General features: G+C 45.2%; 2 protein-coding genes across 7 annotated transcripts in view; both read right to left on the bottom strand.

The window, feature by feature from the left end:
• Positions 1–6: 6 nt before the first annotated feature.
• MRNIP (MRN complex interacting protein) lies at positions 7–20,061 on the bottom strand. Of its 5 annotated transcripts, none has more exons than XM_058739645.1 (8): positions 19,931–19,985; positions 17,430–17,489; positions 17,016–17,132; positions 11,637–11,725; positions 8,090–8,165; positions 6,774–6,931; positions 5,999–6,086; positions 7–934 (listed from the first exon to the last, which is right to left on the bottom strand). In XM_058739645.1, exons 3-8 carry the CDS (start codon positions 17,040–17,042, stop codon positions 449–451), a joined length of 924 nt encoding a protein of 307 aa, XP_058595628.1. In that variant the 5' UTR covers positions 17,043–17,132; positions 17,430–17,489; positions 19,931–19,985; the 3' UTR covers positions 7–448. The 5 variants fall into 5 exon arrangements, with proteins under 5 accessions (XP_058595628.1, XP_058595637.1, XP_058595621.1 ...); XM_058739654.1 differs by having other exon boundaries at positions 8,102–9,808; XM_058739638.1 differs by lacking the exon at positions 17,016–17,132 and having other exon boundaries at positions 8,102–8,165; positions 19,931–20,061.
• Positions 20,062–23,732: 3,671 nt separating this feature from the next.
• The window catches only part of TBC1D9B (TBC1 domain family member 9B), a 46,946-nt gene continuing 43,681 nt past the window's right edge, over positions 23,733–26,997 (bottom strand). Inside the window, exons 20-22 of one of the 2 annotated variants that reach the window (XM_058739547.1) lie at positions 26,508–26,570; positions 25,830–25,936; positions 23,733–24,757 (exon numbers count right to left, since the gene is read on the bottom strand). In XM_058739547.1, coding sequence (XP_058595530.1) covers positions 24,071–24,757; positions 25,830–25,936; positions 26,508–26,570 — 857 coding nt within the window. In that variant the 3' untranslated portion in view covers positions 23,733–24,070. The remainder of the gene's footprint in view (positions 24,758–25,829; positions 25,937–26,507; positions 26,571–26,997) is intronic. The other variant, XM_058739555.1, reaches the window with a different exon arrangement.

Genomic DNA, 26,997 nt, shown 5'->3' on the forward strand with positions numbered 1-26,997 from the left:
ATGACCTGATAGTTGTGTTTGTCATTTTTTTATTTTTGAAAGATCACACCTGTGTGAGCAGGGGGAGGGACAGGAGAGGGGGCAGAGGAGCCAAACTAGGCTTCGCACTGAGAGCACAAAGCCCAACGTGGGGCTTGAACTGAAGAGCCAGAGGAGACCCTCAACCATCTGAGCCACCCAGTGCCCTGTAGTGTGTCTTTCTTGACAGGACTGGGGATCACTTACGGGAACTGTAAAAAAAAAAAAAAAAAAAAAAAAAAAAATCTACACCCAATGTGAAACTTTCTCAGGATGAGTTCAAGTCACACACTCTTCCAACTGAGCCAGCCAGGCACCCCTATTTATGGGAACCATTTAAAAGCTACTTGGGGAGCCCCCTTTCCAGTGGCCAAGAGGTCTAATTTGCTCATACAACAAATATGTCTGTTAGTAAAATTCTAGTTTCAGTTCACAAGTGGTCCTCAAAGTCCTCCCCAGTTTTAAAGAGGTCACACAGTTGCACAAGTGAGGGCTCTTGTGCCCCTGTGGCTAAGGACCCACCCTTTGCCAGAGGATTGGTGTCCCATGGCTGTTTGGTGGTCTTCACGCAGGGCCTCTGGGAGCCGGATGTGAGCGTGTGTGTGAGCCAGAGAAGCTCGGGTGCATCATGGGGTCTGCTGATGTACCCCTCCCTTGGGGTCTGGGCCCTAAGGGTCCCCTGCTCAGCCAGTGCCACCTTGGCTGGCCTAGGGTCGCTATTCAAAGGAACTGGGGGCTCCATGTCCACACACTGGCTGTTTCCAGGCGGCTGAAGGAATCGTTCCCACTTGGAAGGCATGGTCCTGACATGGTGGGTAGGTTGTGGAGGATCCCCCTGAGGAACAAAAAGCTCCCTGGTGCCCCAGTCCTTGTGACTGCTTTTGTCTTTGACCTTCCCCATCAAGCCAGTGTGGTCCTGCAACGGAAAGGAGAGAAGATGATCAGGTCCGCCATTCAGTACAAGTGCCAGTGGCCCAGCAGGACCCAGGGATGGGAGAGAAGGATCCCTGTGACTGCATTGCTGTGTCCTCTGCCTCAGGGTTCTCCCACTTTTCACTCTGTTCTGCCTACTTGCTAGTTCTTCTGCTGGCAGGCTAGGGACCTGCTTTCATTCTGTGGTTTGGCAAAGCAGGGCAAATAAATGCCCTCACCTCAAATCCTCTGCCAAATTCTATGACCAGGCTTTCCAGAAAAGAGTATTTCCATGGAAACTTAGAATCAGGTGAGAGGGTGCCTGAGAGGAGGGGTCAGCAGGAAAGGCCCATGAGACCATCTGGAAAGGGGGGAAGAGCTGTCCTGTCTGCTCACTGCCAACAGATGGGAAGGTCTCTCCAGAACTGCGGGGGAAGGTTTGAAGCCGGTGGGGTGGGGGGTGGGGAGTGGCTGCACAGAAGACCCCAGGAGGTGAGCACAGCATGGGGCCTGGCCTCTCTTCCCTCAGGAGCCAAGGGCGCACTGGAACCAGGGTTTGACGGCCTATAAAGGCATCTGAGAGTAGGAACAGGCAGGACCCTGCATCACTACCCGAGGGCGGTGTGGAAGAGGCTTGTGGTTGGTTGTAACAGCCGAAGATGACCATCGGCCCTGCCCCTGACTTGCTGGGACCACATTATTGTGCAGCCTTAGTTCCTTACCTGCAAAACCAAACATGCCTGTGTGGGCATCCCACGTGACAATGTAGTTAAAATGTTTAACTGAGGGACCAGCAGATCAATAACTGTCATTATTCTAGGACTTGGAGATTCAGGGCCACACAGCTAGTCAGTGGCCACGTCAAAGTTTGACCTTTGCCCTACTGTGTGAGGCTGGCCAGGCTGACCTTGGCCTATGTTGCGGTGATGCAGTGACCGAGGCCCAGCAGAGACTTCTGCCTTGGTGCCTGCGGCTCCAGGGACAGAAGAAAGCAAAGTCTGAGTGCAGTGGGGTTGGGAAGATTTAAAACACCAAGAACGAGCAGAAGTGTGGGAGGGTGGTGGGGCTGGATAGGAGGATTTTGAGCTTACCTCGTACCATGGACATAGGGGGGCAACAACTACATGTATCCTAACTAACTCAAAATGATGTGAAGCATGGCAGGACAGACTTTGCACAGCTAGTTGTAACAAGGTAATATTGGGAAGGGTAGGAGGGGCAGAGATGAGTGCAGTCAAGGACCAAACCCTTGGAGTGACTGGCCACAAATGGGAGGGGCCAGACCCCACACCAGGCACCCCGGCCTCAGGGACCTGCACTGGGAAGACCAGTCCCTATATAACATCTGGCTTTGTAAATCTGGAGCTTAACACTAAGAGAGCTGGAGGCTGATAGGAAACCAAGCCCTGTCTGTAAAGAGCCAACACAATAAATAACTGTGCCCAACACAGCACAGAAACAGTAGTTTGAAAAGCACCTGGGTATATATGTGAAGATCTTAGTTAACTAATTTTAGGATATATGCTGGAGGAGCAGGGATAGGAGCTCTCTTCTAGAACAAAAGTGCTAGTGGGCACCATTTCACTTGCCCTCCCCCAGCCAGGATAACAGGATGCATGTGGGAGCCAGTTCTGTCTCCACACACTGTGCTAGCACCGTGTGCTCTGCTCCCAGCTGTCCCTGGTAGTCTTGAATTCTGGCAAACATTTAAAGAGTTAATACCTATTCTCTTCACACTATTCCAAAAAATAGAAGAGGAAAGAAAACTTGTACATTCATTATATGAGCATTGTATCAGCATTACCCTGATACCAAAACCAGACAAAGGCACTGCAAGAAAAGAAAATTATGGACCAAAATCCCTGATGAACACAGATGCAAAAATCAAAAAAATCTTAGCAAGCCAATTTCAGCAATATGTTAAAAGGATCATCATTCGCCATGATCAAGTAGGATTTATTCCAGGTACATCAGGGTGATTCAATGTTCGCATATTAGTTAATGTGATACATGGTATCAACAAGAGAAGGATAACAACCAATTGTTCATCCCAATAAGATGCAGGAAAAGCATCTGACAAGGTACAATATCCATTCATGATAAAAACTCTCAATAAAACGGGTTTAGAGGAAACACACTTCAACATAATAAAGGCCATATATGTCAAGCCCACAGTTAATACCATACTAAATGGTGCAAAAGTGAAAGCTTTTCCTCTAAGATCTCAGGAACAAGACAAGGATATCCACGTTCACTACTTTCATTCAGCAGACTACTGGAAGTCCTACCATAGCAATCAGACAAGAAAAAGAAATAAAAGGCATCCAAACTGGTAAGGAAGAAGTAAAACTCACTGTTTGCAGATGACATGATACTCCATAAAGAACACTCTAAAGACTCTACCTAGGAACTATCAGAATAAATGCATTCAGTGAAGTTGCAGAAATCTCTTGTGTTTGTATACATTAATAACAAAAGAGAAAGAGAAATTCTATACACTAATTCTATACACTAATATACACTAATAAGAGAATTCTATACACTAATAACAGAAAGAGAAATTAAGAAAACAACCCCATTTATGATTATATCAAAAAGAATAAAATACCTTGGAATAAATTTAACCAAAGAGGTAGAAGACCTAAATTCTGAAAACTGTACGACACTGATGAAAGCAACTGAAGATGACACAAACAAATGGAAAGATAAACCACGCTCATGGATTAGGATTAATACTGTCCCATACTACCCTATGCAATCTATGAAATTCAATGCAATCCACATGAAAATACCATTTTTCACAGAACCAGAACAAACAATCCTTAAATGTGTATGGAATCCAAAAGACCCTGAGTAGCAAAAGCAAACTTGAGAAAGAAAAACAAAGCTGGAGGTATAACAATCACAGATTTCAAAATATACTACAAAGGTATAGCAATCAAAACTTATCAGCATAAAAAATAGACACACAGATCAGTGGAACAGAATAGAAAATCCAGAAATAAACCCACGATTATATGGTCAGTTAATCAAGGACAAAGAAGGGAAGAATGTACAGTTGGGGAAAAGACAGTCTCTTCAATGAAAGGTGGTGGGAAAACTAGACCATTTTCTTACACTATACAAAAAAATAAACTCAAAATGGATTAAATATCTTCTAGGCACACCTGGGTGGCTCAGTCAGTTAAGTGTCCAACTCTTAATTTTGGCTCAAGTCACGATCTCACGGTTCATGAGTTTGAGCCCCGCATCGGACTCTGTGCTGACAGCACGGGGCCTACTTGGGATTCTCTCTTTCCCTCTTTGCCCTTGCCCCACTCACATACTCATGCACAAGCTCTCTCTCTCTCAAAATAAATAAACTTAAAAAAAAAAACTTTCAAAAAAAAAAAAAGGGGGTTAAAGACCTAAATGTGAGATCTGAAACCATAAAACTCTTAAAAGACAATATATACAATAAGCTCTTGAACACTGGCCTTAGCAACATATTTATGGCTATGACTCCTCAGGCAAGGGAAACAAAAGCAAAAATAAAATACTGGGAGTACATAAAAACAAAAAGCTTTTGCATAGTGAAGAAAGCCATTAACAAAATGAAAAGGCAATGTGTACTGAATGGAAGAAGATATTTGCAAATAACATATCTGAAAAGGGGTTAATATCCTTAATATATAAAGAACTTATAATACAACTCAACACCAAAAACCCAAATAATCCAATTAAAAAATGGGCAAAGGGCCCAAATAGGCACTTTTCCAAAGAAGACATACAGATGGCCAACAGACACATGGAAAGATGCTCAACATTGCTAATTATCAGGGAAATGCAAATCAAAACCACAATGAAATATTATCTCACACCTGTCAGAATGGGTATTATCAAAAAGACAAGAAATAACAAGTATTGGGGAGGACATGGAGAAAAGGGAACCCTAGTGCACTGTTGGTGGGAATATAAACTGGTGTAACCACAGTGGAAAGCTATACGGAATTTCCTCAAAAAATTAAAAATAGAAATACCATATGATCCAGTAATTTCATTACTGGGTATTTACCCAAAGAAAGCAAAAACACTAATTCAAAAAGATATATGCGCCCTTATGTTTACTGCAACATTATTTATAACAGCCAAGATATGGAAACAGCCCAAGTGCCCATTGATGATAGATGAGTAGATAAAGATATGGTATATATCTATATAATGGAATATTAGCCATAAAAAAGAATTCATAAATACAGAGAACTGGTGGTCGCCCAAGCGGAAGGGGATGAGGAGATGGCAAAATAAATGAAGGGGATGAAAAGATACAAACTTCCAGTGATAAAATAAGTAAGTCATAGAGATGAAAAACAGCATAGGAAATATCATACTGTAATAATGTATGGTGACAATGACTATATTTATCATGGTGAGCACTGATTCATGTATTGAACTGCTAAATCACTATGTTGTACATCAATATAACTGTATGTCAACTATACTCCAATAATTAAAAAGAACAAGAGCAGAACCTAGGGGAAGACAGTGTCTCAGTGCAAAAGAACACACTTGGGTAACTGAAGGTGAGGATGGGAACAATTCCTTAGAAATGCAGGGCAGATCCCATGTTGGCTAGTCTGACAAAGACCCTCCACTGCATGTAGAAGGAAGAGAAAATTCCTGACTCAGAAAAGCCCTAGTGGCTAACCTTCGTTGATCAAGCTGTCCTTTTGACTAGGAGCTCACATCACTGAGACATTGAATACGGCAGGGAAATGGTACAAGCCAGAGAAAGGAGTTGGTTTAAGTCAAAGAAGACAAAACACTTGGGTGTTAAAAAATTCTATGTGTGGTTCGGGCGCCTGGATACCTCAAGGGTAAGCATCCAACTTCAGGTCAGGTCATGATCTCACAGTTTGTGAGTTCAAGCCCCTTGTTGGACTCTGTGCTGACAGCTCAGACCCTGGAGCCTGCTTCGAATTGTGTCTCCCTCTCTCTCAAAATTGAATAAACATTAAAAAAAAAAAATTCCATAGTGTGTTCAGTAGTTACTAGGACCAGAAGAGAAACACTGTCCTCATTCACTGACCTTCTGAGGCTCCAAGGGAATCTCAGAGTCACTCGGGTTCCAGACATCAGGGCTGTGTGGAGGACAGTCTGTGCTCTGGATCCATTTCCTGGTGGAGATAAAGTTCTGTCAAGAATCTAGTCCTATCACCTCACAGGGTCCTGATCCTGACTTGGTGGTCACCAGGTGTGACCTCTAGCACAGGAAATTGTACTCCCATACAGCTTCCAAGGTGGCTTCTCTACTTCTCCTCCACTGCCAATAACAGGCTGCCCAACAACATCCAAGGCAGTCCATTTCTGCTCCATAGCTTGTAGTTGCTAGAAAGTTCTTATTTTGAATTGGAATCTACCTTCCAATAAATCACTTGCCCTATGGGAGCCACCGTGGATCTAGATAAGGCAGTGTCTCAGAAGAATTGCAGAAACACAGAGTAAGCCTACAGGAGAAGACACCTGTAAGAGGTCAGGTCTTTCCTGCTGTAGGTTATAAGCTCCCAGGCCTGTAAGCCACTCTGGCCACACTTCACTTTGCCAATTCTTCCTGGGGATCAGTGCAGTCACAATTAAGTGAGCACCATAAAAGGTGCTCATACTGGCACCCCGCACCTCTCACCTCTGTGCGGCAGCATCTGGCACCTGGCGAGGCGAAGGAGGGCCTGGTGAAGCTAGCTGCTGGCCATCGCCAATCAGACTTCCCCCATGCTGCTGGCTGCTAGAGGTTGCGCATCACTCCCCGCCATCTGTGAGTCACTGTGGGTATGGGGCAATGGCTGGATTAGTGACTAGCTTGGCACCTTTTTCTAGGCAGGCCTGTGTTGAAGGGAGGGTCCGTCTTCTCTGTCCTGGACAAGGGCTGTGTCTTGAAATACACTCCTCCTCCTTCCATCCCCTGTTCTTCTGAGTCTCCTTCCAGATACTTCAGCCAGCGGTTCTCTGAGGACTGAGGTTTTTCCTACAGGATTGGGAAGTAAGTTTATTCTCAGGACCCACATCTCCCTTGTCACCAGGAAAGGTATTTCGCTGGAAGGTAATGGGGAGATGGGTGTCCTGAGGCACCACTGGGGACTGTGCACACTGGCACAGGCCAGGGGAAAGATACAGGGCACAGCTCATCAAGGAAATTTACAAATGTCCATGTTCTCTGACCTAGGGGTTCCAAATGAAGACAAAGGCACAAAGATGCTCATCAAAGTGATATGAACCACAGCAAATATGTATCGTAGCAAAAATCTGGAAATAATCTACATGCCCAGTCATCATGGAATAAACACTGGTTACATCCACTATATTCCGTAAATACTGGACATCACTGAAAACTCTACTGTGACACAAGAACAACATAAGTGAAGACTCCAGGGTGCAAACTAGCATTTCTTGTAATAACAATGATGTAAAATTCTGTCCCTAAGTGGACAGAATTGGAAGTATAGAACCAAGTATGTGAGAGCTTCTGGGTTAAGGTGATGTACTTAGGAGCAGGGCTCTTGTTTATAATAAAAACAGGAAAAGCGCGCGACATTGCCAAGCAACTGACATTGCCAACATGATTCTGTGAGTGGAGGCAGGCTCTGTCCTCAGGTGGGCAGGGGGCCCCTGGCAGCTGTTCCCACTAACCCTGTCCCAAGGTACCCACAGCACCTTGGATGTACCAATGGCATCACTTCCTCATTCACTCAAGCTCTTACACACACTGCCCAGCCAACACTGTCTAAGCACCTACTTTCCTAGGCACTGGGACAGAATGCTGGATGTGAGCCCTGCTGGGAGGCCCAGTCTGGAGAAAGGAAACATGAAAGCCAGGTACTGTACAATAGCACCTTTTCCCTGTCAGAGGTGTGCCCAGAGCACTGCGGGACAAGGGGAGAAACACGGGGAGGTATAGTTCAAGCTAATTTCAGAGGAGTTCTCCCGGCCAAAGACAAGGCCCTGTTCAGAGTACCGTAATTACTGGTACACACATTACTGGTACAAAAGGGATAGGTTTACTCTTTGTTGGGTTTCCAGTAGCTTTAAGCCAAGTGCCCATTGTTGATAGCACTGTTGAACAAAAGATCAACAGATGAATAAATGGAACCCCCTCTGTGACACAGAGACAGAGCTGCTGGCTTACCCATGAACTCACATGCTCAGCCTGCTGAGGCTCTGCGTTGTCCTCTTCGTCAATATTTACAGGTTCTTCCAGAGACCTTAGTGAAAGATTGTACATGCATCCTTAGTAAAATGACCAGGAAGACGAAGGGCAAGGAGAGGAGAACAGCAGGACATAAATACTCGACAATGGCCATCAAAGGCTGTTCTAGGGGATCTTAGGATCTTATTTCTGTTGTTCTGATCTAGTTCAGGAGGCCTGGGCAGAGGCACCAACAACAGGAAAGGTGACACAGGGCAGACTCTAAAGCTGGAGTTTGCATCCTGGCTTTGCCAATGACTGGCGGTCACTGTCACAGTGTGACTTTGGGTTCATCATTTTACCCCGCTTCCCTCATCCACAAATGAAGACAATACTGCATGGGTGACTGTGAAGACAAACGTGACAAAGTGTGTGCACCTGCCTGGCTGAGGGCCTGGAACACAGAGAGTAATGTCAGCTGAACTCCTGTAGCACAGAGTCCCTCCCATCAGCAATGGAGATGTCTCCACTGCATAGGGTTATGTAAGTCTTTCTAGTCATACCTCAACCCCTACAAGACAGGAGAGGCACTGTGTGTGTCACAGGGAGAGGGAACAGCACAGGGAAGAGGAACAGGGTTCTTCCACCACATAAAGAAGAGTGGGGAGCCAGAGCCTCTGTGGTCTCTAATGGGACTGAGGGGCGGGTAAATACTTACCATGCAAGGGCTGGAGGTTAGCACAAGGCCAGCCCCACCCACATCACACAGGGTGGTTACATCACACAATCAGGAGGGCACTCTCCCTGGTGAGCTATGCGAACTGCCAACTCTGCCAAATGTGGGCATCTGTACTTGATTCTCTTCATCTGTACGCAGAAGCCAATAATCCTCACAGGGTGATTATGATGAGGAAATGAGATCACGCATGTGAAACACCTACCCTGCCACATGGCTGATAATCCAGTGTTCACCAGAGCAGTGGCCTAGCAGCCACTGGCTAGAAGTCTGCTCACCTTTCTGATTCAGGAACTCAACTCCATCAATAAAGGACATCTCTCAACAGTCTGAGGATACCAGTCTGTGTTCTTGTTTCTGACGTTACCACTGACAAGTCAGGTGCCTGATGTTCCTTTGTAGGAGATCTCTCTTCTCTCCACCTACTCTTCAGCTCTCCCCTTTGTCTTCCATGTTCCCTAATTTCATTATGTTGTTGTCATCATCTAAGGGTCATTTAATTTTTTTAACCTTAAAAATTAACTTGAGGTATAACATACACTAAAATTCAAGTGTATAGATGAGCTTTGATAAATTAGATCTTTGAAACTATCACCCCAATCAAGATATAGCAAAAACATTTTTCATTGAGATATAATGGACAAGATATGGAAAATTCTCATCACCCCCAAAAGTTCTCATACCTGTCTTGGCAGGCAATTCTCTCCCCTAGAAAACCACACTGATCCATACAGCAGGTAGTCTTTTGTGTCTGGCTTCTCTCACTTAGCAATGTTTTTGAGATTTGCCCATGTTGTTTCTGTTGTAGCATGCCACTGCATGAACATACCTCAATGTGTTTATCCATTAACCTTCTGTATGTCCACATACAGATATTGCACTCAGTCACTGCAGCATCATAGTAGACCTTGAAATTAGGCAGTAGAAATCCTCCAGCTTTGTTCTTATCAGAATTGTTTTGGTAATTCTAGGTACTTGCATTTCTATATAAATTTTAGGATTAGTTTTCCAATTTTTACAAAACAAACAAACAAACCCCACTGGAATTTTGATTTGGATTAGGTGGTCTCTACCAACCAATTTAGGATAAACTGAAATCTTCACGATATTGAATTTTCCAATCCATGAACATGAACTCTTCATTAACTTAGATCTTTTAATTTCTCTTAGCAATGTTTTATGGTTTATACTGAACAGATCTGACACATTTTTGTTATATTTATCCCTAAGTATCTAATTTTTGATGCTGTTATAAATGGTATTTGATTTAAAAAATCATTTTCCAATTGTTCATAGAATTTATATAGAAATAATTTAATTTTGTACGTTGACTTTGTATCCTTGTAATCTTGCTAAAATATTAGCTCTAGTAGCATTTGTGTAGTTTCATCAGGATTTCCTACATACATAATCATGGTGTTTGCAAATAAAATAATGACTTGTTCCAGTTTGAGATTTATTGTTTCCTAAATCTAAGAATATAAGCCTTTGATTCTAGAAAATGCTCTAGTCTTTTCTCTTCAAATATTGCCTTTACCCTGCTTTCTTAACTCCCTCTTGCCGAACTCTTCCCTTAGTTTTCATGTTTCTCAACTCACATTTTCCACCTTTTTATCTTTCTGTGTTGCACTGTGAATACTTTCTTCAGATTTATCTTTCATTTCACTGATTCTCTCTTCAGCTACATTTAATGCTCAATCTGTCCACTGAATTTTTAATTTCAATGATTATCTGGTTCTTTTTCAAATGTACTTGGTCATTTTCTAAAGTCATTTGCTTTTTTTTTTTTGTAATCTCCAATTACAATTGTGGGGCTCCAATTCATGACCCCGAGGTCAAGAGTCACATGCTCTACCACCAACTGAACCAGCCAGGTGCCTTGAAGTCCCCTGCTTCTTACATTATCAACCTTCTTTTTTATTTCATTAACTATATTAAACATTCAGGTCTGGGCTGAAGATGTATGCTCCAGAGGAGCTATATTTACCTCTGCTTCCTTGGACAATTCAAAAATAAATTCTCTGCTTGAGGCTTTTCACACAGTGCATGTAGAAGACTGAAAAGCCATGTGATAGATTTCTTGTGTTTAGTATACCCTGGAGAGAGATTTCCTCTCTTTGGCCAGCACCAAGGTCAACACAGGCAGGCTGCAAAGAGGTTGCATTTCTAGTTCAGTTAATTCATGGAGGGTGTAGTCTTTTGGGGACTCAGCTTTTTTAAAAAAAATTTTTAAAAAATTTATTTATTTATTTTGAGAGAGAGAATGTACAAGCAGGGGAGGGGCAGAGAAAGTGAGGGAGAGAGAGAATCCCTAACAGGTTCCACACTGTCAGCACAGAATTTGATGTGGGGCTTGATCCCATGAACCATGAGATCATAACCTGAGCCCAAATCAAGAGTCGGACGCTTAACTGACTGAACCACCCAGGCGCCCCAGGCACTTGGCTTTATGTGGTGGTCTCCTACTGACCTTCCCATGCTGAACAGGCCTTGTCTTTGTCTCTTGCACTCCTCCCAATCACCTAAATGAAAGTTCCAGAGCACTAGGCTTCAATTGCCTCAACAGCCCAGGTACTTACTCTCTGAATTTTGGCTTTTGCTTCATTTTTGACTTCTGATATTTCATTTACTTCCATCATCTCATCAGTGTACTTAAAATATCATAGCTGACATATTTTAGTTATTTTCAGTTGGAAGAGTGTTAGGATAACTAATCACCATATAGAAAAAGCTTTCTCCATATAAAACTTCCACTAATCACTCAAGATTAACACAGGACAAGATAACTGTGCCCTTTTCAAACAACTGTACCTGAGTGATATCTCTGAAATCTGTCCCTGCAGCAGATTTAATTTTTGGACATGGCGTCTACAGTCAGCACCGGAACCCTCGCCGTAAGTCTGAAAAACAAAAAAATATTAAGTTTAAAAAGTGCTGGGGCACCTGGGTGGTGCAGTCGGTTAAGCGTCCGACTTCAGCCAGGTCACGATCTCGCGGTCCGTGAGTTCGAGCCCCGCGTCAGGCTCTGGGCTGATGGCTCGGAGCCTGGAGCCTGTTTCCGATTCTGTGTCTCCCTCTCTCTCTGCCCCTCCCCCGTTCATGCTCTGTCTCTCTCTGTCCCAAAAATAAAAATAAAAAACGTTGAAAAAAAAAAATTAAAAAAAAAAAAAAGTGCTGATAGGATGCGGAGAAACAGATCCATTAGTGATGTACCTCAGGGAGAAGAAAGCTGTACTTTATAAGGCCCAAATGTACCATGCAGAAATTCTAATGACTTGACCACTTTTTCTGGAGTAATTGATTTGCAAACTAACAGTCTCAGGAACTAACAGTTGTGGTCTGACTGTCCTTCTAGCACTTGGAACTCTACACATCAAAGACTAACTCAGCCCCAGGCCCCACACAAAATGGTTAATAAACATGAATAAGAAATTGAAGATATGTAACGCGAACCACCAGTAAACATAAAATATGCTACTTCACTGATCATCTAAGGACCATAAAATAAGATGAAATACTTTTTTTTCACTTAGCAGTCACTCATTTGTTTACCAATATTTACTGAACACCTATTATGTGCCAGGCCCCTGGAGTAGTTAAGGACAATACAGTAAAGAAGTGGACAAAAATCAGTCATCATGGAGCATACATTCTAGTGTGAGGAGACTGCATAAGTCAACTATGTGGCCATTACATGACGAGAAGTACCACCAAGGAAAATAAGGTGATGAAAGGGGATGGGGCAGTGTGGGGGAAAGAGTAGACTATTTTATACAGGGCATTCAAGGAATAGATAACTAAGGTGACATTTGGGCACAAAATAGGAAGATATGAGGCATAAGCCACATAGATAGCTGGGGGAATGCATTCAGCAGAAGCAATGAAATACACTTGAGGGCAAAGACCCTAAGCCTGTGAAGGAACAGTAAGGAGGCCACATGGTTAGAGCTGAGTGGTCCGGGGGAAAATGGTAGGAGATGAGGTCTGAGTGTATTATTCCCTACTATAGGCAAAGTCAACCTCATGGGAACGAGACCTGTTCTGTGGCTTCCATCTTGAAAACATTAAAAAAAATTTTTTTTATTTGAAAATGTTAATAACCTTATCTTTGGAAGGCAGCTATACTCACCACTATACCACCAATGCTCAATAGCCTAATCTTTGAATACGTGTGATAAGATAATGGAGCACGTCCATAAGCAGAGGAGATATACACACTACACAAGTCCATTGTTCCTTGCCACACCATTTGCATACAGCATGCTCAATGACCTAGGAGCACAGAATTAAAGTGGACTCACAATACGTGGGAGTGTTCACTGAGACTCTGAGTGTAGACACTAAGTGTTTGCCGTCTACACCTGAGTATGTGGGGAGCACCCACTGGCTGAGAGGCCAGGCTTTCCACTGGAACAAGAACTTGCTTCAGATTCAGAAGGAAGGCAAGGATGTTTTAAAAATACATGAATAATCAAGGAACCCTATCATATCTTTTTATTCCTGTTACTTGCCTGGAACAGCTGATCACTTATGCTGAAAATGATGACACGGAAGGAAAGGGCAAGGCAGGAAGACCCTTGTTCCTTTCCCTCTCAGTCCTTCCTTATGCATCAGTGAGTTGATGGGGGAGAGTGTGGGGAGAATGTATCAATGAGTATAAAGAGCAGAGTTAGTTTTGTGCAGCATGTCCACTGTTCTGGTAAGAATGAAATACATAGGCATGAATGAGCTCCAAAATACAAATTGGGCAATTCTGAGGATTCTGCATATATACAGTAAATGTTCTTATATTATTCCACATATAGACTAAACACTTACTATTTTTTTTAAGTAGGCTTCATGCCCAGCACGGAGCCCACTGTAGGGCCTGAACTCATGAGACCCTGAGATCAAGATGTGAGCTGAGATCAAGGGTCAGATGCTTAAACCAATTGAGCCACCCAGGTACCCCTAGACTAAACGCTCTTTGCATTTTAAACTGGTGCTGCATAAAAATAAAAAAAATAATAATAATAAAAAAATAATTTTAAAATGTTAGTTTTTCTTTACTTAGGAAGACATTCAACAGTAAATAAAAGACATTATAAAAAATCAAGAGACACCAGGACGGAAAGGAAAAGCTTAATATTTTGGTATTTTTAACAGCTTTCTTTCTGCTTTTGAACAAGGGGCCCCACAATTTCGTTTTGTACCAGGCACACTTGGCCCTGCCTGTAGGACCATGGGTTTTGCTCTAACTTGGAAGGCTGGGGTGAGTGACCTCGCCTAGCACATGTTTTAGCGGGACCTTCAGGTATGGTGCTGAGGGCAGACTGTATGGCAGACACAGGTGGGCTAGCAGGAGGTTGCTGTAAACACTGATGTGACTCAGACCACTGTAGTAACAAATGGTCATTCTGGGTACATCCTGAAAGTAGAGCTGACAAAATCTATTGATGGACTGGATGAAGAGTGTTTAAGAAAAAAAAAAAAAAAAGGAGTCAGAGAGGACTTCCACATTTTTAGCCCAAACAACTAACAAGGGACTTAGCACGTAAGAGACAGGGTGGACTGTGGGAGAGCAGGTGGGTGGGGTAAGGTGAGGCCTTCTGTTTGGAAAGGTGGGTTTGGGACACCCATTAGAGAGCTGAATGGATGGTGCAGGGGCAGGCCTGGGGCTTGAGACAGACATTCCAGAACTGTCAGGTGATCTCATCTCAGACCACCGAAGGAGTGCCACTAGAGAAGAGGCCAACAAACTGAGCACCACAGCATTCTCACATTTAGAAGTTGGGGAGATTGGAAAAAAACTAGCAGAGGACAGAAACACAGCCAGAAAGACAGCGGGAAAGCCAGGAGTGGGATGACTGGAAGTCCAGGTGAAGACAATGTTTCAGTGACAAACTGTGACAGACACTACCAATAGGTCAAGTCACCGGAGGAGAACTCACAACTGTTTTTAGCAAATGGAGATCCCTGATGACTTTGACATGAGCAATTTTACTGGACTGTGGGGAATAAAAGTCCAGCTGGGGCAAGTTCAAGCAAGAATGGGAGAGGAACTGCAGAACGGAATGGCAAAGCTTTAAAAGATGTTAAGTGGCAGGGAGGACGCTCGCCAGCATGGCAGGGACCACTGGCTGAATACTGAAATGCATTCTCCTCCTATCTGGCCACAGACTGGGCTACACTTTCTAGTCTTCCTTGCAGTCAGGTGTGGCCTTGAGACTAGGTTCTTTCTAGTGGGATGTGAGCCACTTCCGGGCCTGGCCCCTCAAAGCCTCCTGTGTAGCTCCTTCGTGCTCTTGCCCTTCAGTGGCTCCAGGCAGAAGGAGACAGGCCTCTGGGAGTGACAGAACCTCAAGATAGAAGAAGCCTGGGTCCCTGCATGACCTCACCAAGGACGGCTGCCCTGCTGATCTCAATTCCTCTCAGGACTGTTACAAGAACAAGAGAAATAACTTCTTCTTTTTTTAAAGTTTATTTATTTTCAGTAATCTCTACATACAACATGGGGCTCGAATTCATGACCCTGAGTTCAAGAGTTGCACACTCTCCTGACTAAGCCAGCCAGGCGCCCCATTGAGAGAAACAACTTCTACTGTGTTAGGCCACCACAATTTTGTTGTCCTGTCACGGTGGCCTAGTCTACCATAAGCCATATACCACTGCACATGCATTGAGGTGCTGGGAGGAAGGTAGAGCCTCCTCAAGGAGAACTTAGAAATATGTGCTGACATCAAAAACAAGCAGCAGTCACTAGCTCATGAGCCAGCCCCTTGCCTTCTGAGACTCAATCTTGGAGTGCGCCTCGGCAGCTGTACTGCTGACCAATGACCTGATCAGCCCCACTTCTACCATCCCAGCTGGCTGGACCAAAAGTGGACATCTGGGTCAAATGGGCCAATCAGATCACTTCTGCCAGTTTATTAATTAGGACTCAGCTATTCTAGTTGGCTTGAAGTGAGAGTCCATGGTCTGTGGGTGGAGTGTCTTACTGTGAACTATCTGGGGAGATAGTAAGGGAAGGAAAGGAGGCAGGGAGAGGGGAAGGAGGATGTGGGGACAATCAGGTATGGGGAGGAGAAGGGGAGGAAAAGATGCCTACATTGCTGGCAGCTTTTCAATTCTTGGGGCTGGTTCTTCAAGGGGTCAGGGGTGAAACCCCTCCCCTGAATTCCCCATGATACCCCATTACTTTGCCAGGACATTTTTTTTCTATTTTGCTGAGGCCATTCTGAAATATTCTATTATTTGTAACTAAAAGAGCCTTCGTCAAAAGATATCCTTTGAAACTGCAATTTAAACTTCTAGGAATTTGTCCTAAGGAAGTAATTAGTCCAGTGAAGGAGGAGGTTCTTTGTAAGAAGCTTCACTGAAGCATCGTTCTTACCAATGAAGATGAAGATCAACCTAAATGCCAAACAACATGGGATTGGTCACTTACCAACTCAACAAGTATTTATCGAGCGACCACTTACTCTGTGCCAGGTACTGTGCTATGTGCAGAGGGTGTATCAGCATAAAACAGGCAAAGCTTCTGCTCTCAGGGAACTTCCAGGAGATAAACAATACTCACATAAACACAGTCGAATATAATATCTGATCAGGATAGTGAGAAGAGCTAGGCAAAGTTCCAACAATGAGCACAAAGGCCTTAAGAGTGCAGCACATCTGGATTGTTTCCAGGCCATAAAGAAAAGGCCTTATGGCTGAAGGAGAACAAGGAGCTGAGGGTGGAGAGGTGGCATCAAGGACCAGAGAAGGTATACAGGGGCTCAAAGAGGCAAAAGGTGCAGGACACTGTGTGGTATCAAAGAGATGAGGTGGAGGGGCACCTGGGTGGTTCAGTTGGTTAAGCATCCGATTCTTGATTTCTGCTCAGGTCATGATCTCACAGTTATGAGACTGAGCCCTGTGTCGGGCTCTACACTGACTGTATGAAGCCTTCTTGGGATTCTCTCTCTGCCCCTCCCTTGCTTGTGCTCATGCTCTTGCTCTCTCTCATGTGTGCTCCCTCCCTCAAACATACACATTAAAAAAAGCAAAAAAGGATGAGGTGGAGAAATAGGTATCCCCTTGAAGAGAACGGCAATGGCCTAAATAAGCTTTTACTCCGAGCTTTCATTCTCTCTCTCTCGGTCTCCTGATGGCCTCCCCTTCCTGAGCCCACCCATGCCCACACCCTGCATGCACCAACATGCACCCGACTGGTTGTGGGTCTGACTGCCTGGTCATCTTCTTACAGGCTCCTGCATTGTGCTCAATCTAGTTTCAAATGGCCAGTGTGTGTGCATCGGTTTCTCTTCCTCTTCCACATGAGCAGATCTGTGAGGGCAAGAACGACAAAGCTTTTTGCCTTCCCTTGTTTCTCCTGTGCCTGCAGGCAGAAAGTACTCAATAAATACTTGCTGACCAAATAAACAAATGAAGGTAACTTTCCATGCACTGCTCCATCCATTTCACTTCCTGACAGAACAGGAATTTAGGGAGCAGAGGCTCTGCATCTAGTGAACTTGGTCCCAATACTGGGATGCTGGGACCCCATGAGAAACACGCTACTGCAGGGCTGGGCCCACCGGCTTTCTGGCCTGGGTATTAGATACCCTGTTTCTCAGGACTCACCCGCAAAAATGACTGCTTCTCTCCACAAGCTTTGCACGTCCACTTGAGACTCTTCTTCTCCTACAATGAATTTCAGAAATTTGGCTTAGATAATTATTTAAAACAGGTGGAACTGAATCAAAAATAATGATATAAAAAGGCCAGTGGAAAAGAATAAAAGTAAAAACAAACCAACAACATATATGTATAAAAAGCTAGTACCTTGTAAAGGTGGCATTTTAGGAGTGAGGAAAAAACAGACTATTTAATAAGTGGTGCTGGGAAAACTGGCTATCCGTATCAAACAGTCTAGTTAGATCTCTATTACCTGCGGTTCTCAAAAATAATTCCACAACATTTAATTCCAATTCTTGATAAATTTAACTAGATGGGTTCTCTCTTAACAGGATAAAATACCTTACATTCAACTCTAAAACTGTAGAATCACTACCAGCTCTCCCATGAAAGTCAAGAACAAGCCAAGAATCCCCACTACTATTTACCATTGTTATTTTCTACAAATGGAATTGGAAAAGAAAAATAAGAGGTATGAAAACTGGAAATGAGGAAAACATTATCATTATTTATTGATTTGATTTTTTTTTTTACCTGAAAACTCAAGAAAACCAAATGAAAAACCACTAAAAACAATCTAAGATGGTGGGGATGAATACAAAGTTAATATAGCTTCAAAAGTTAATAGAGTCTTTATATAAGCAATTATCTAGTTAGAAAAGGTAACAGAAGAGTCCATTTATAACAACAACAAAGAAAATATTATCAAAAGGCACCAAAGTTGTTTGAAAAAATGGAATGGAGTAGTGTGCTTAACATAAAAAACATGCCTGGGGGTGCCTGGGTGGCTCAGTCGATTAAGCCTCCAACTTCCGCTCAGGTCATGATCTCATGGTCTGTGAGTTTTGAGCCCCATGTCCGGCTTTGTGCTGACAGCTGAGCCTGGAGCCTGCTTCATACTCTGTGTCTCCTTCTCTCTCTGACCCTCCCCCATTCATGCTTTGTCTCTCTCTGTCTCAAAAATAAATAAACATTAAAAAAAAAATTAAAAAAAAAACATGCCTGGGTTGATTTATAAAAATTAATAGATGTATGATCCTAACACAAAAACCATTGGGTTTTTTTGAAGTACCCAAAAGGATTCTGAGGACAAGCCACATCTACAAATTTATGTGGGCATGTCCTACAATTCATTTAATTCTCCGGTATTGAACCTGAAACACCGTAAGAATGTTTTCTATGGGTACATCTGCATGTAAGAAATGCACTTAAAAAAAAAAAAAAAGGTCTAGAAGGACACATGGTAACTGGCTAGCTCTGGGGGATCTGGAGAGAGACAGTATGGTTTAACAGGATCTTTGTAGATAGCTCTGCATCTGCCATTTATTAGACCACTTGGTTTCTCTGGATTGCTGTATTCTCATCTCTGTAAAATAATAATGGTAAAATACCTAATCCAGAGGTTGTCTGAAATTAAAGGGGATGCGTGAAATTGTCATACCTGCAATTAAACTGTTAACTCTTTCCCCCCTTTAGTTTCAAATCACTTTTCATCGTTGAAAACAACCATGAGTGTGTACTACATTATATATGTGTAATAATTTAAAAAATGGAAATTTCTATTTAATATCAATTCCTAAAACACTGTCCAAAAAAATGAAGTAAGTAAAAACAATTCCTGAGTCCCCAAACAGCCCTTACAGTCCCAGCGAGCTTACAACTACATACTCAGCATCGGACTTTTAAACATACATTTTGAAGAAGTTTGAGGTTATCCTTTTTCAGGGCACAGATTAGCAGACAACGAGGGGTAAGAGAGGACTATCAGAAGCAGATACGCCTGCTTGACAGCAGTGTTAGGTGACATCAAGCAGGAAGATGAAATGCTATCCAGGAAAAAAGAGGTTAAATGACATCCTCTAAATTGCATCTTGAAAGTTTGGGAAGCAGTACGTTTTAGAAGTATCGATTATCCTGTTTCAAATATTCATGCGCGAGTTGTTTACACTCTGGGAAAGGTGGCGAGTCCCTTAATAAGCGGATGGAGACACTGCCAGAGCCAAGCAGTGGCAGCAGGGGACGCGCGTTCGTGTGTCAGTTTTAAAAACTGTCATCTCCCATGCATTCAAAATAAGAAAGAAGCCACTTTGGGAGCTAGGCTCTACATAAAAGAGGCTATCCTCAACCTCGCTTTCCCAGCTATCTATAAGTTACGAGGCCGCCTCGGCAGAAACCACTGCCCCTGGTTCCTACGAATCCTTTACAACAGCCATGACAAAAACTAAAAAAAGAAAGCCCACGACCACGTTATGAAGAGATATCAAAACCCAGTCCTCAAGGCCAGTCATCATCACGTGTCCGGGCCTCAGGGAGACCCAAGCAACTGCAGGAGACGGCGCCCGCGCCTGAGGGCAAGGTACGGGAAGGAGGCCGGGCACCCCGCGGCCCCGCCAAGTCCCGCACGCCGTTTCGCGCCCAACGGAGGGGGAGGCCGGTGCCCACCCCACCTGGTGCGACTGGAAGGCGCGGCAGCTGTAGCACCGCAGCACCCGAAAGCGCTGAGGCGCCGCCATTGCGGTTACCCTCGCCGCTGCGCATGCGCCCCGTTCTCCTGCCCGCCCCAACTACGCCCCCCACACGCATTCAGGGTCCACTAGACGCCTCCCCCAACCGCGTCGTCTCGCCTCACGTGTGCATGCGCTTTGCGCTTCGGTCGGCCCCAGCTCCGCCCTCACCAGGCTTTCGGGCCTCTCTAGCTTGCTGGGCTCGCTGGGAAGAGTGAAGTTGCAAGGGCAAGTCCTCCAGCCGCTGCTCGGGGTCTGGCCATTGCCCTCACCATTCCCACTGCTGCTTCTAGTCGCAGACTGGGAGTGGGAGGGCGCCTCTTCGCCCCGGCCCAACCCCTGGGACTCGTGGTTGGGGCTTGCGGGTCTTCTGGGCAGAGGCAGCCAGGTAACCTTTGAGCCTGAGCCCCGAGGACCGCGAAAACACGCAGCTCACCAGCCCCACGCTTACGGGAGAGGGAGAGAGGAGAGGCAGCTGTAAACGAAACCAGACCCTCCTGCAGCTCCCAAGAAAGCCCCGCTGTGATCCGCTTTGGAAAGTGGAGGAGAAGGGCCGAGTGACGCACCCCTTTTGTCCCAACCGCGCTGGGACCCTAACGCCAGCCCGTCAAGACGTTCCACATGTCGATAACATCTTATTAAAATTATAACACCCAATCTTGACAAGGATGTAGTGAGAAGAACAGGATTCTGGTAGAAGAGTAAAAAAAAAAAAAAAAAAACAAAAACATGGAAAACGATCTGGCAGTTACCTCTACACTAAGAAAATAACTAACTCACCCAGATTTATTATTTATGCATTAGTGTTCACTCTCGTATTACAGAAAAAAGTGGAAATGTGCTAAAGAATGGTTGCTTACGGTAACTCAGCAAGGACCATCATGCAGGTCCATTACAGAAAATCTGAGTTTGACATGAAATGCTGGCAATGTGTATCGATGGGAAGCAAAGAAGTTACAAGAGTACATAACTTCAGTTAGGTAAAACCAGGTATTATTTATTTCCGGGGGTGGGGGCTTAAGGTTACATATGATTTAAAATTGTTTAAGAAATTGTTTAAATTATCCAACTTTTGCACAATAGCATATGTTAGAAAAAAACCAAATTTGCTTACAAATACTATGTTTGAGAGGCTGAATTTACAAAAGGACTGTGACCAGACCACATATTAACACCTCTATAGCAAAACCCCCCAACCTCCAAAACAAATCAACCTCTAGAGCAGACAGGACTTGGTCAATGACTGCCAATTTCCCTATATTTTGCATTTTGCCTTTCATCTCTGGACCAACCTGAGGACAATTATGCTCCTCACAGCAACACAAAAGACTCTTTCTAGTTAGCCAGCTTCCCCTTCCCTGCCCACAGCCTCTAATCAGAGCACACCTGAAGCCTTTCTTTGTTTTCACTTATAAGGCTTTCCCACTCCTCTACCTTTGAGTCTCTGCCAAGTGATGACGGCTGACTCCTTTTCTACAACAAACTCTAGATAAATAGTTCCTGTTCTCATTTGAGTGGTCTTTGTTTATTCCCACGTTTGAGTTATTGTGGCTGAGAACGGAAGGTATCTGAAAAGAATGTTTCATGTTCAATAAAAAGAATAAAAATTTCATATATGGTACGGGTTCAACTTTGAAAAAGAGAAAAAAACACAGGGCGCCTGGGTGGCTCAGTCAGTTGAGTGTCTGACTCTTGATTTTGGCTCAGGTCGTGATTTCACGGTTGGTGAGGTGGAGCCCTGCGTGGGCTTCAAGCTGACTGCTTGGGATTCTCTCTCTCTCTCTGCCCCTCTTCCACTCACACTCTCAGTCTCAAAATAAATAAACATTGAAAAACAAACACACAAAAATACTGAATAATCTTAAAACTAGGAAAAATTGTTTTTCTACTTTTCTGTATGTTTTCCTCCTGTAATAAATATGCAATCTTTAAAACTCATATATATTTTGGGGCGTCTTGGGTGGCTCAGTTAAGTGTCTGACTCTTGTTTTGGTTCAGGTCATGATCTCATGGTTTTTGAGATGGAGCTCTGTGTAGGGCTTTAAGCTATCTGCTTGGGATTCTCTCCTTGCTCTCTGCCCCTCCCCCTGCATACTCTCTCTCTCAAAAATAAACATTAAAAAAATTCATTTTCTTGGGAATTAAAAAAATGACTTGGATTGGTACATCACTTGGTAAGCCCTTAAAAACTACACAATTTTGTTTACTTCCAGGATAAAAATATTTTTAAAGCTTTACTTGTATTCGTATATTTTGTGTTAACTGTTCTAGTTGTTAAATATTTTGAATATCATCACAGGTTGAATGATTAATAGACGAAAGTACTATTGTACATTTTTGTATATTCTTTTATCATAGGAAAGGCTAGATTCTTGTTTTATAGTCTTCTGTTTAATTTCTTTGGTGTATTCTCACATTTAGACTTCTACATGATATAAAACATTTACCCAAATTTCATTTCATTTCAATCTTTCTAATTGATTACCATCAATTTAATACTTTAAACTGCCAACCTTGTGGGATTTTTATGTATATCTTTACCTAATTTCATTATGGCCAAGAATACGGTCTTTCTGGTATGAGCCCTTTGAAATTTCTTTATGGCAATGTGGTCTGTTTGTGTAAATAGTAGAAAGGAAATGACACTGATTAATGACATCTTCTTGTTAAGAAAGCAAACAATTATTCATTTTCCTTGATGTTTTGCTGCATTTATTGAGATGTGTGACCCAGCAGCTGTGAACAAGGTAAAATCACAGAGACTGTTATTTAAAATACCAGCCATAAAAGCTATAGATAGGAAGTAGATTAGTGGTTGCTTGGAGCTGGGGGTGGGAACAGGGATTGGCTGCACATGGGTAGGAGGGGTCTTTTTGGGCTGATGGAAATATTCTAAAATTGCATTGTGATGATAGTTCACAACTCTGTAAATTTACTAAAAATCATCGAACTAGAACTTGAAAACAAGTGAATTTTATGGTATGCAAATTATGCCTCAATAAAACTATTATAAAAAAAACAAAACAACCACAGAGAGCTGTTCCGTGTAGGGGAGGGCAGACGCTAGACGCTGATGATCAGCTCTTGCTGCAAAGCTAGGAGATGCTCATGGCTCAGCCTGTCACCTGTGGCCCCACAACAGCTTCCTGAACCCAAGTGCTTGCTGCAGCCCAGGCCTGTGCACACACCTACACCCACAGGACTCAGGCTGCTTATACCTACGAAGCTCGGGGCTTACCCTGTTGGCCCAGGTCAGACACCTTCTGTGTCCCCAATCTCCCTGGGAACCTTGAACCCCCATCCCTGTGGGGGTCTAAGTGCCCAGAGCCTCTGGAACACGGCCTGGCCCCTCACCTGCCTGAGAAGAAGCCAGGAGCCCAAGCAGTAGCTGAGGCTACATGAAGGCTCTGTACACAGTATGGTATTGAGTTCTTTCAGGGATTTATTAAGGCATTGAGCACTGTGATTTCCAGCCAACTGAAATGAATACAAGGAAATATATCAGGACCTGAGGGATGTGCTTTTAAGGTTAATGGTGAGGCTGACGTGCTGAAAGAGCATTCGGAGTGACGCCGGTGCAGCACTCGCCCTGGTGTGGTAGACACTTTCTGTCTGGGTCCCTCAGCAGGGGCTCGGGCTCAGGAGCTCCTAGAGAGTACCTTGAAGTTCCCACCACTTTGATGCCCAATAGACATGTGACCTCCTGCCTGGTGCCAAATGGCAGGAAAGCCCCCCCCCCCCCCCCCCCCCCCCCACCGAATACACAGCTTTGGGAACCCCCATCCTCCCCAGGGGTGGAGGGCGTGGTGTGGCCTGGCCACAGCATGGGGCACAGAGGCTCTGGGCGAGCAGGCCAGGACGGACAGCCTCTGACACTACATGGGGACCAAGGCGGGTCCCACCAGGCAGGCAGGAAGAAGGGGCTGGGAGCCTCTGTCTGGGCCCAACTGTGGCTGTTCAGCCTTGTTTTCCCCTTGATTACAACTCACTGCATCTGGGGAGAACAGGAGGGGTGTGTCCTTAAGGAGAAAAGAGAACAGGAGGGAGGAGGAGGAGGGGAGGAGAGACAAGCCCAGGTCCCCGTCAGCCTGAAAGTCCAGACTGTTCGAGGTCACTGGAGGTGCTGAACTGTCTCTCCACCTTCTTTTGGTCCTTGATCTTGAGTCCAATGTCCACCCTCTTCTCAAAGAAGTTCACCAGAACGGACTCCGTCAGGATGGAGGCTAAGATCTGCTCGAAGGAAATGCACCAGTCGGTGTCCACGGTGCCCCCACAGCGGGCAATGGCTGGGGGGCTTCGGGCCTCCCCGCCTACCAGCACCGTGTCGTCGGCCAGGTCCTCGCACTGCAGGGAGCCTGTGCTGACCACCGAGTAGGAGGACATGGACATGTCGTCTTTGGTTTCGTCGTCGGACAGAAGCTGGGGGGGGGAGCCCCTCCCCTCGCCGCCGCCCCCTTCGCCAACCACTTGGCTCTCCTGGGGAGCTTTCCCAAGGTGGGTGTCTCCCCCGGCTTTGGCCTGGGGGTCGCCTGCAGCTGGAGGCTGAAGCTCTGGGGCCGGGTCCTGCAGGGGGTCTGGGGCGGGCAGCTCATCCTCCTCGGGTGCACCGTCCTGGGGCTTCCTGCCCGGCTGCACAGAAAACTTCTTCCCCACCTCGCCGATGCGGAGTAGGAGGCTCGCCACCGTGGCAATGGCATGGTACAAGTCCTGCTCCATGGGGTCCTCACTGAACATGTTATAAAGCGTCTTGCACAGCTCAATGAACTGTTCCTTTTCAGGGGAGATAGAGAAAAAGGTCAGGGAGATGGTAAAGGATGGGCTGGGCTGGCCTCGGGTTAGCCAGACTGCCCATGCTGTGCTGTCTTGTTAGGTGTCTCCATACCTGTGCCTTGTCACGCCCATTTCACAGACTGGGACATTGAGACTCAGAGAGGGAAAGTGACTTGACCAGTATCACACAGCCTTCGAATAGCTTTCTTTTCTAGCTGCCTTTCTTTCAGCTCAGAGAGGGACTGGGAGTCTTTCTCTGTCCCTACATCTACTCTGCTAGCAGAGACAGATTGACTTTTATTGTGACTCCAAACCCAGTGGCTACAGAGACTTCTTCAGTGTGTTTTGGAGTCACTTTGAGTTTTTTATATCTTTGATCAAAGTAGAGGGTGGGGACAAGGCAAGTACAGCCTGGGTCAGTTGAGGGGGTGGGGAGGTCTGATTCCAGGTGGCTCACACCACACACTCAGGCCTCCTGCCTGAGAATGGGATAGTGCCTCTACTATCTCTACGGGGCACCCTATTCTTCAGGGTGCGGGTGAGAGAGTGCCCAGATCGCAGGGTATGCCTCTGGGAAGAGCAGGGCTGTGGTCAGGCTGCCTTTGGTTAGATGTCTGCGGCCCTGGCAGCGAGACCCTTGGCAAGATGCCGGGTTCCCGACCCAGAGACCAGGAGAGGAACAGTGGGCCATGGGTGGAGCAGGCCTGGGTGTGCATGGCACCTGTGAGGGGCCTGGGAGAAGCAGGGGTGCCATGAGGCTGTCTCATAGTCGGGATTGTGTGAGTCTCTGCGTGTCAGAGGCTAACCTTCCTTACTGCTTTTCTGGTACACAGATACTGATCAAATGTGAGCAAACCGTCACCAGGAAACACCACCCAGGACAAGGCCCTGAAACAACTGGCCTCTTATCTTTCTGGAATTGTCCCTGACTGCTGTCTGACTAGCAGGTGCTGGACGTTGGCAGGAGAATTTCCACCCTACAGGGAGTGTTGGGAGGGAGGGTGGGGAGCTGCCAGGTGTGTGTGGGGAGGCAACCTTGGAAATGTCTGTTGTGGGCTCTGAATGGGCCTACCTGGTTCATCTTGGGAAGATCCTTAATCGTCTCCTTCTGAACCTCCTTCTCTTTGGCCCACATGCGAAGGTAGTGGCGATAGTCTGGAGGACTGATCCCCTTCTCTTCTGCAAGTTGGAAGAAAATAAATCTGTCAAATTTGAGAAACAGCCGGGGGCTGGTAGCAGGTAGTGGGTGGGTTTTGGTGTCATCCGGCATAGGGTTATCTGGGCCCTTTTACCAACCCCCCTGGTATTTGGGGAGGTAGGGATAGGAAGAACACTCCAGAACACCCAAGTGTCTCCCCTAAGTTATTCTGCTATATTAGGTTTGGCCTGAGCTGAAGAGGGCCTCCACCTGTCTTCCCTGAGATGGGGACAGAAGCCCGTGGAAGCAGAAGGGGGAGAGATGCTGGGCATCCAGAGGGATCCTGGCAGAAAGCAGACACCCCAGAGGGAGGTGGTGACAGCAGGGGAGGGGGAGGGGTATTCACAGCTACAAGACAGGTCTGGGGCTGACGAGAATAGCCTCCCCTGGCACCTAATGGGCCAAGTATTCACCTTTCCACAGGAAGGGCTGCGGTGCCGGGCATGAGTTTGCCGTTTCCCTGGGTGGGGGCCTCTCCTGCAGGGAGGGCCCCCCAGATCCCACTGACCCTGGGATCTGCATCAGTACTGGTGAAGACTGGCTAGCACATACCTCCTTTTTTGTCTTGGACGTCCTCATTTCCACCTCCCTCTTGCTCTTCCTGCCGTAGTGCTTCTGGACAACCAGAAAAGAAAAAGTACGCAGGGAATGTTTTGCAGTTATGACTGTGGACCATGGCGGCCTGTGAGCAGTCTGGTCTGTTCTCCTGCAGAATCAAAGCACCCCCCAAACCCTCCTTCCACTCTACGAAAGGAATACAGGTCTATGCACAAAGTGTTTAAGTGAACAATGATGCACGTTATGGAGTTAAAACCCGAGAATTAATTTCTGTAGTTACTGTTGAAAAAGGTCGAACGGAGGGCAGTCCTGATTATCAGTTCAACCCATGACCAACTGCCACACTGGCTGATGAGGAATTTTATGGACATGAGTTCTGTACCTGGCGCTGTATTTCTTCCTTTCTTTTTCCTTCTTTTCTTTTTCTTTTTTTCTCTTTCTTTCTAATATTTATTTTTGATACAGTGCAAGTGGGGGAGGGGCG

Source organism: Neofelis nebulosa, chromosome 1, assembly GCF_028018385.1.
Source record: "Neofelis nebulosa isolate mNeoNeb1 chromosome 1, mNeoNeb1.pri, whole genome shotgun sequence".
NCBI lineage: Eukaryota > Metazoa > Chordata > Mammalia > Carnivora > Felidae > Neofelis > Neofelis nebulosa.

Coding starts and splice junctions, on each gene's coding strand:
- MRNIP (XM_058739618.1), bottom strand. CDS start 19,996: ATGGCGGCGCCTCAGCGCTTTCGGGTGCTGCGGTGCTACAGCTGCCGC. Junction 17,490..19,930: donor GCGCCTTCCAGTCGCACCAG/GTGGGGTGGGCA, acceptor AATTCATTGTAG/GAGAAGAAGAGTCTCAAGTG. Junction 935..5,998: donor TTCCCTTGGAGCCTCAGAAG/GTCAGTGAATGA, acceptor TTTCCGTTGCAG/GACCACACTGGCTTGATGGG.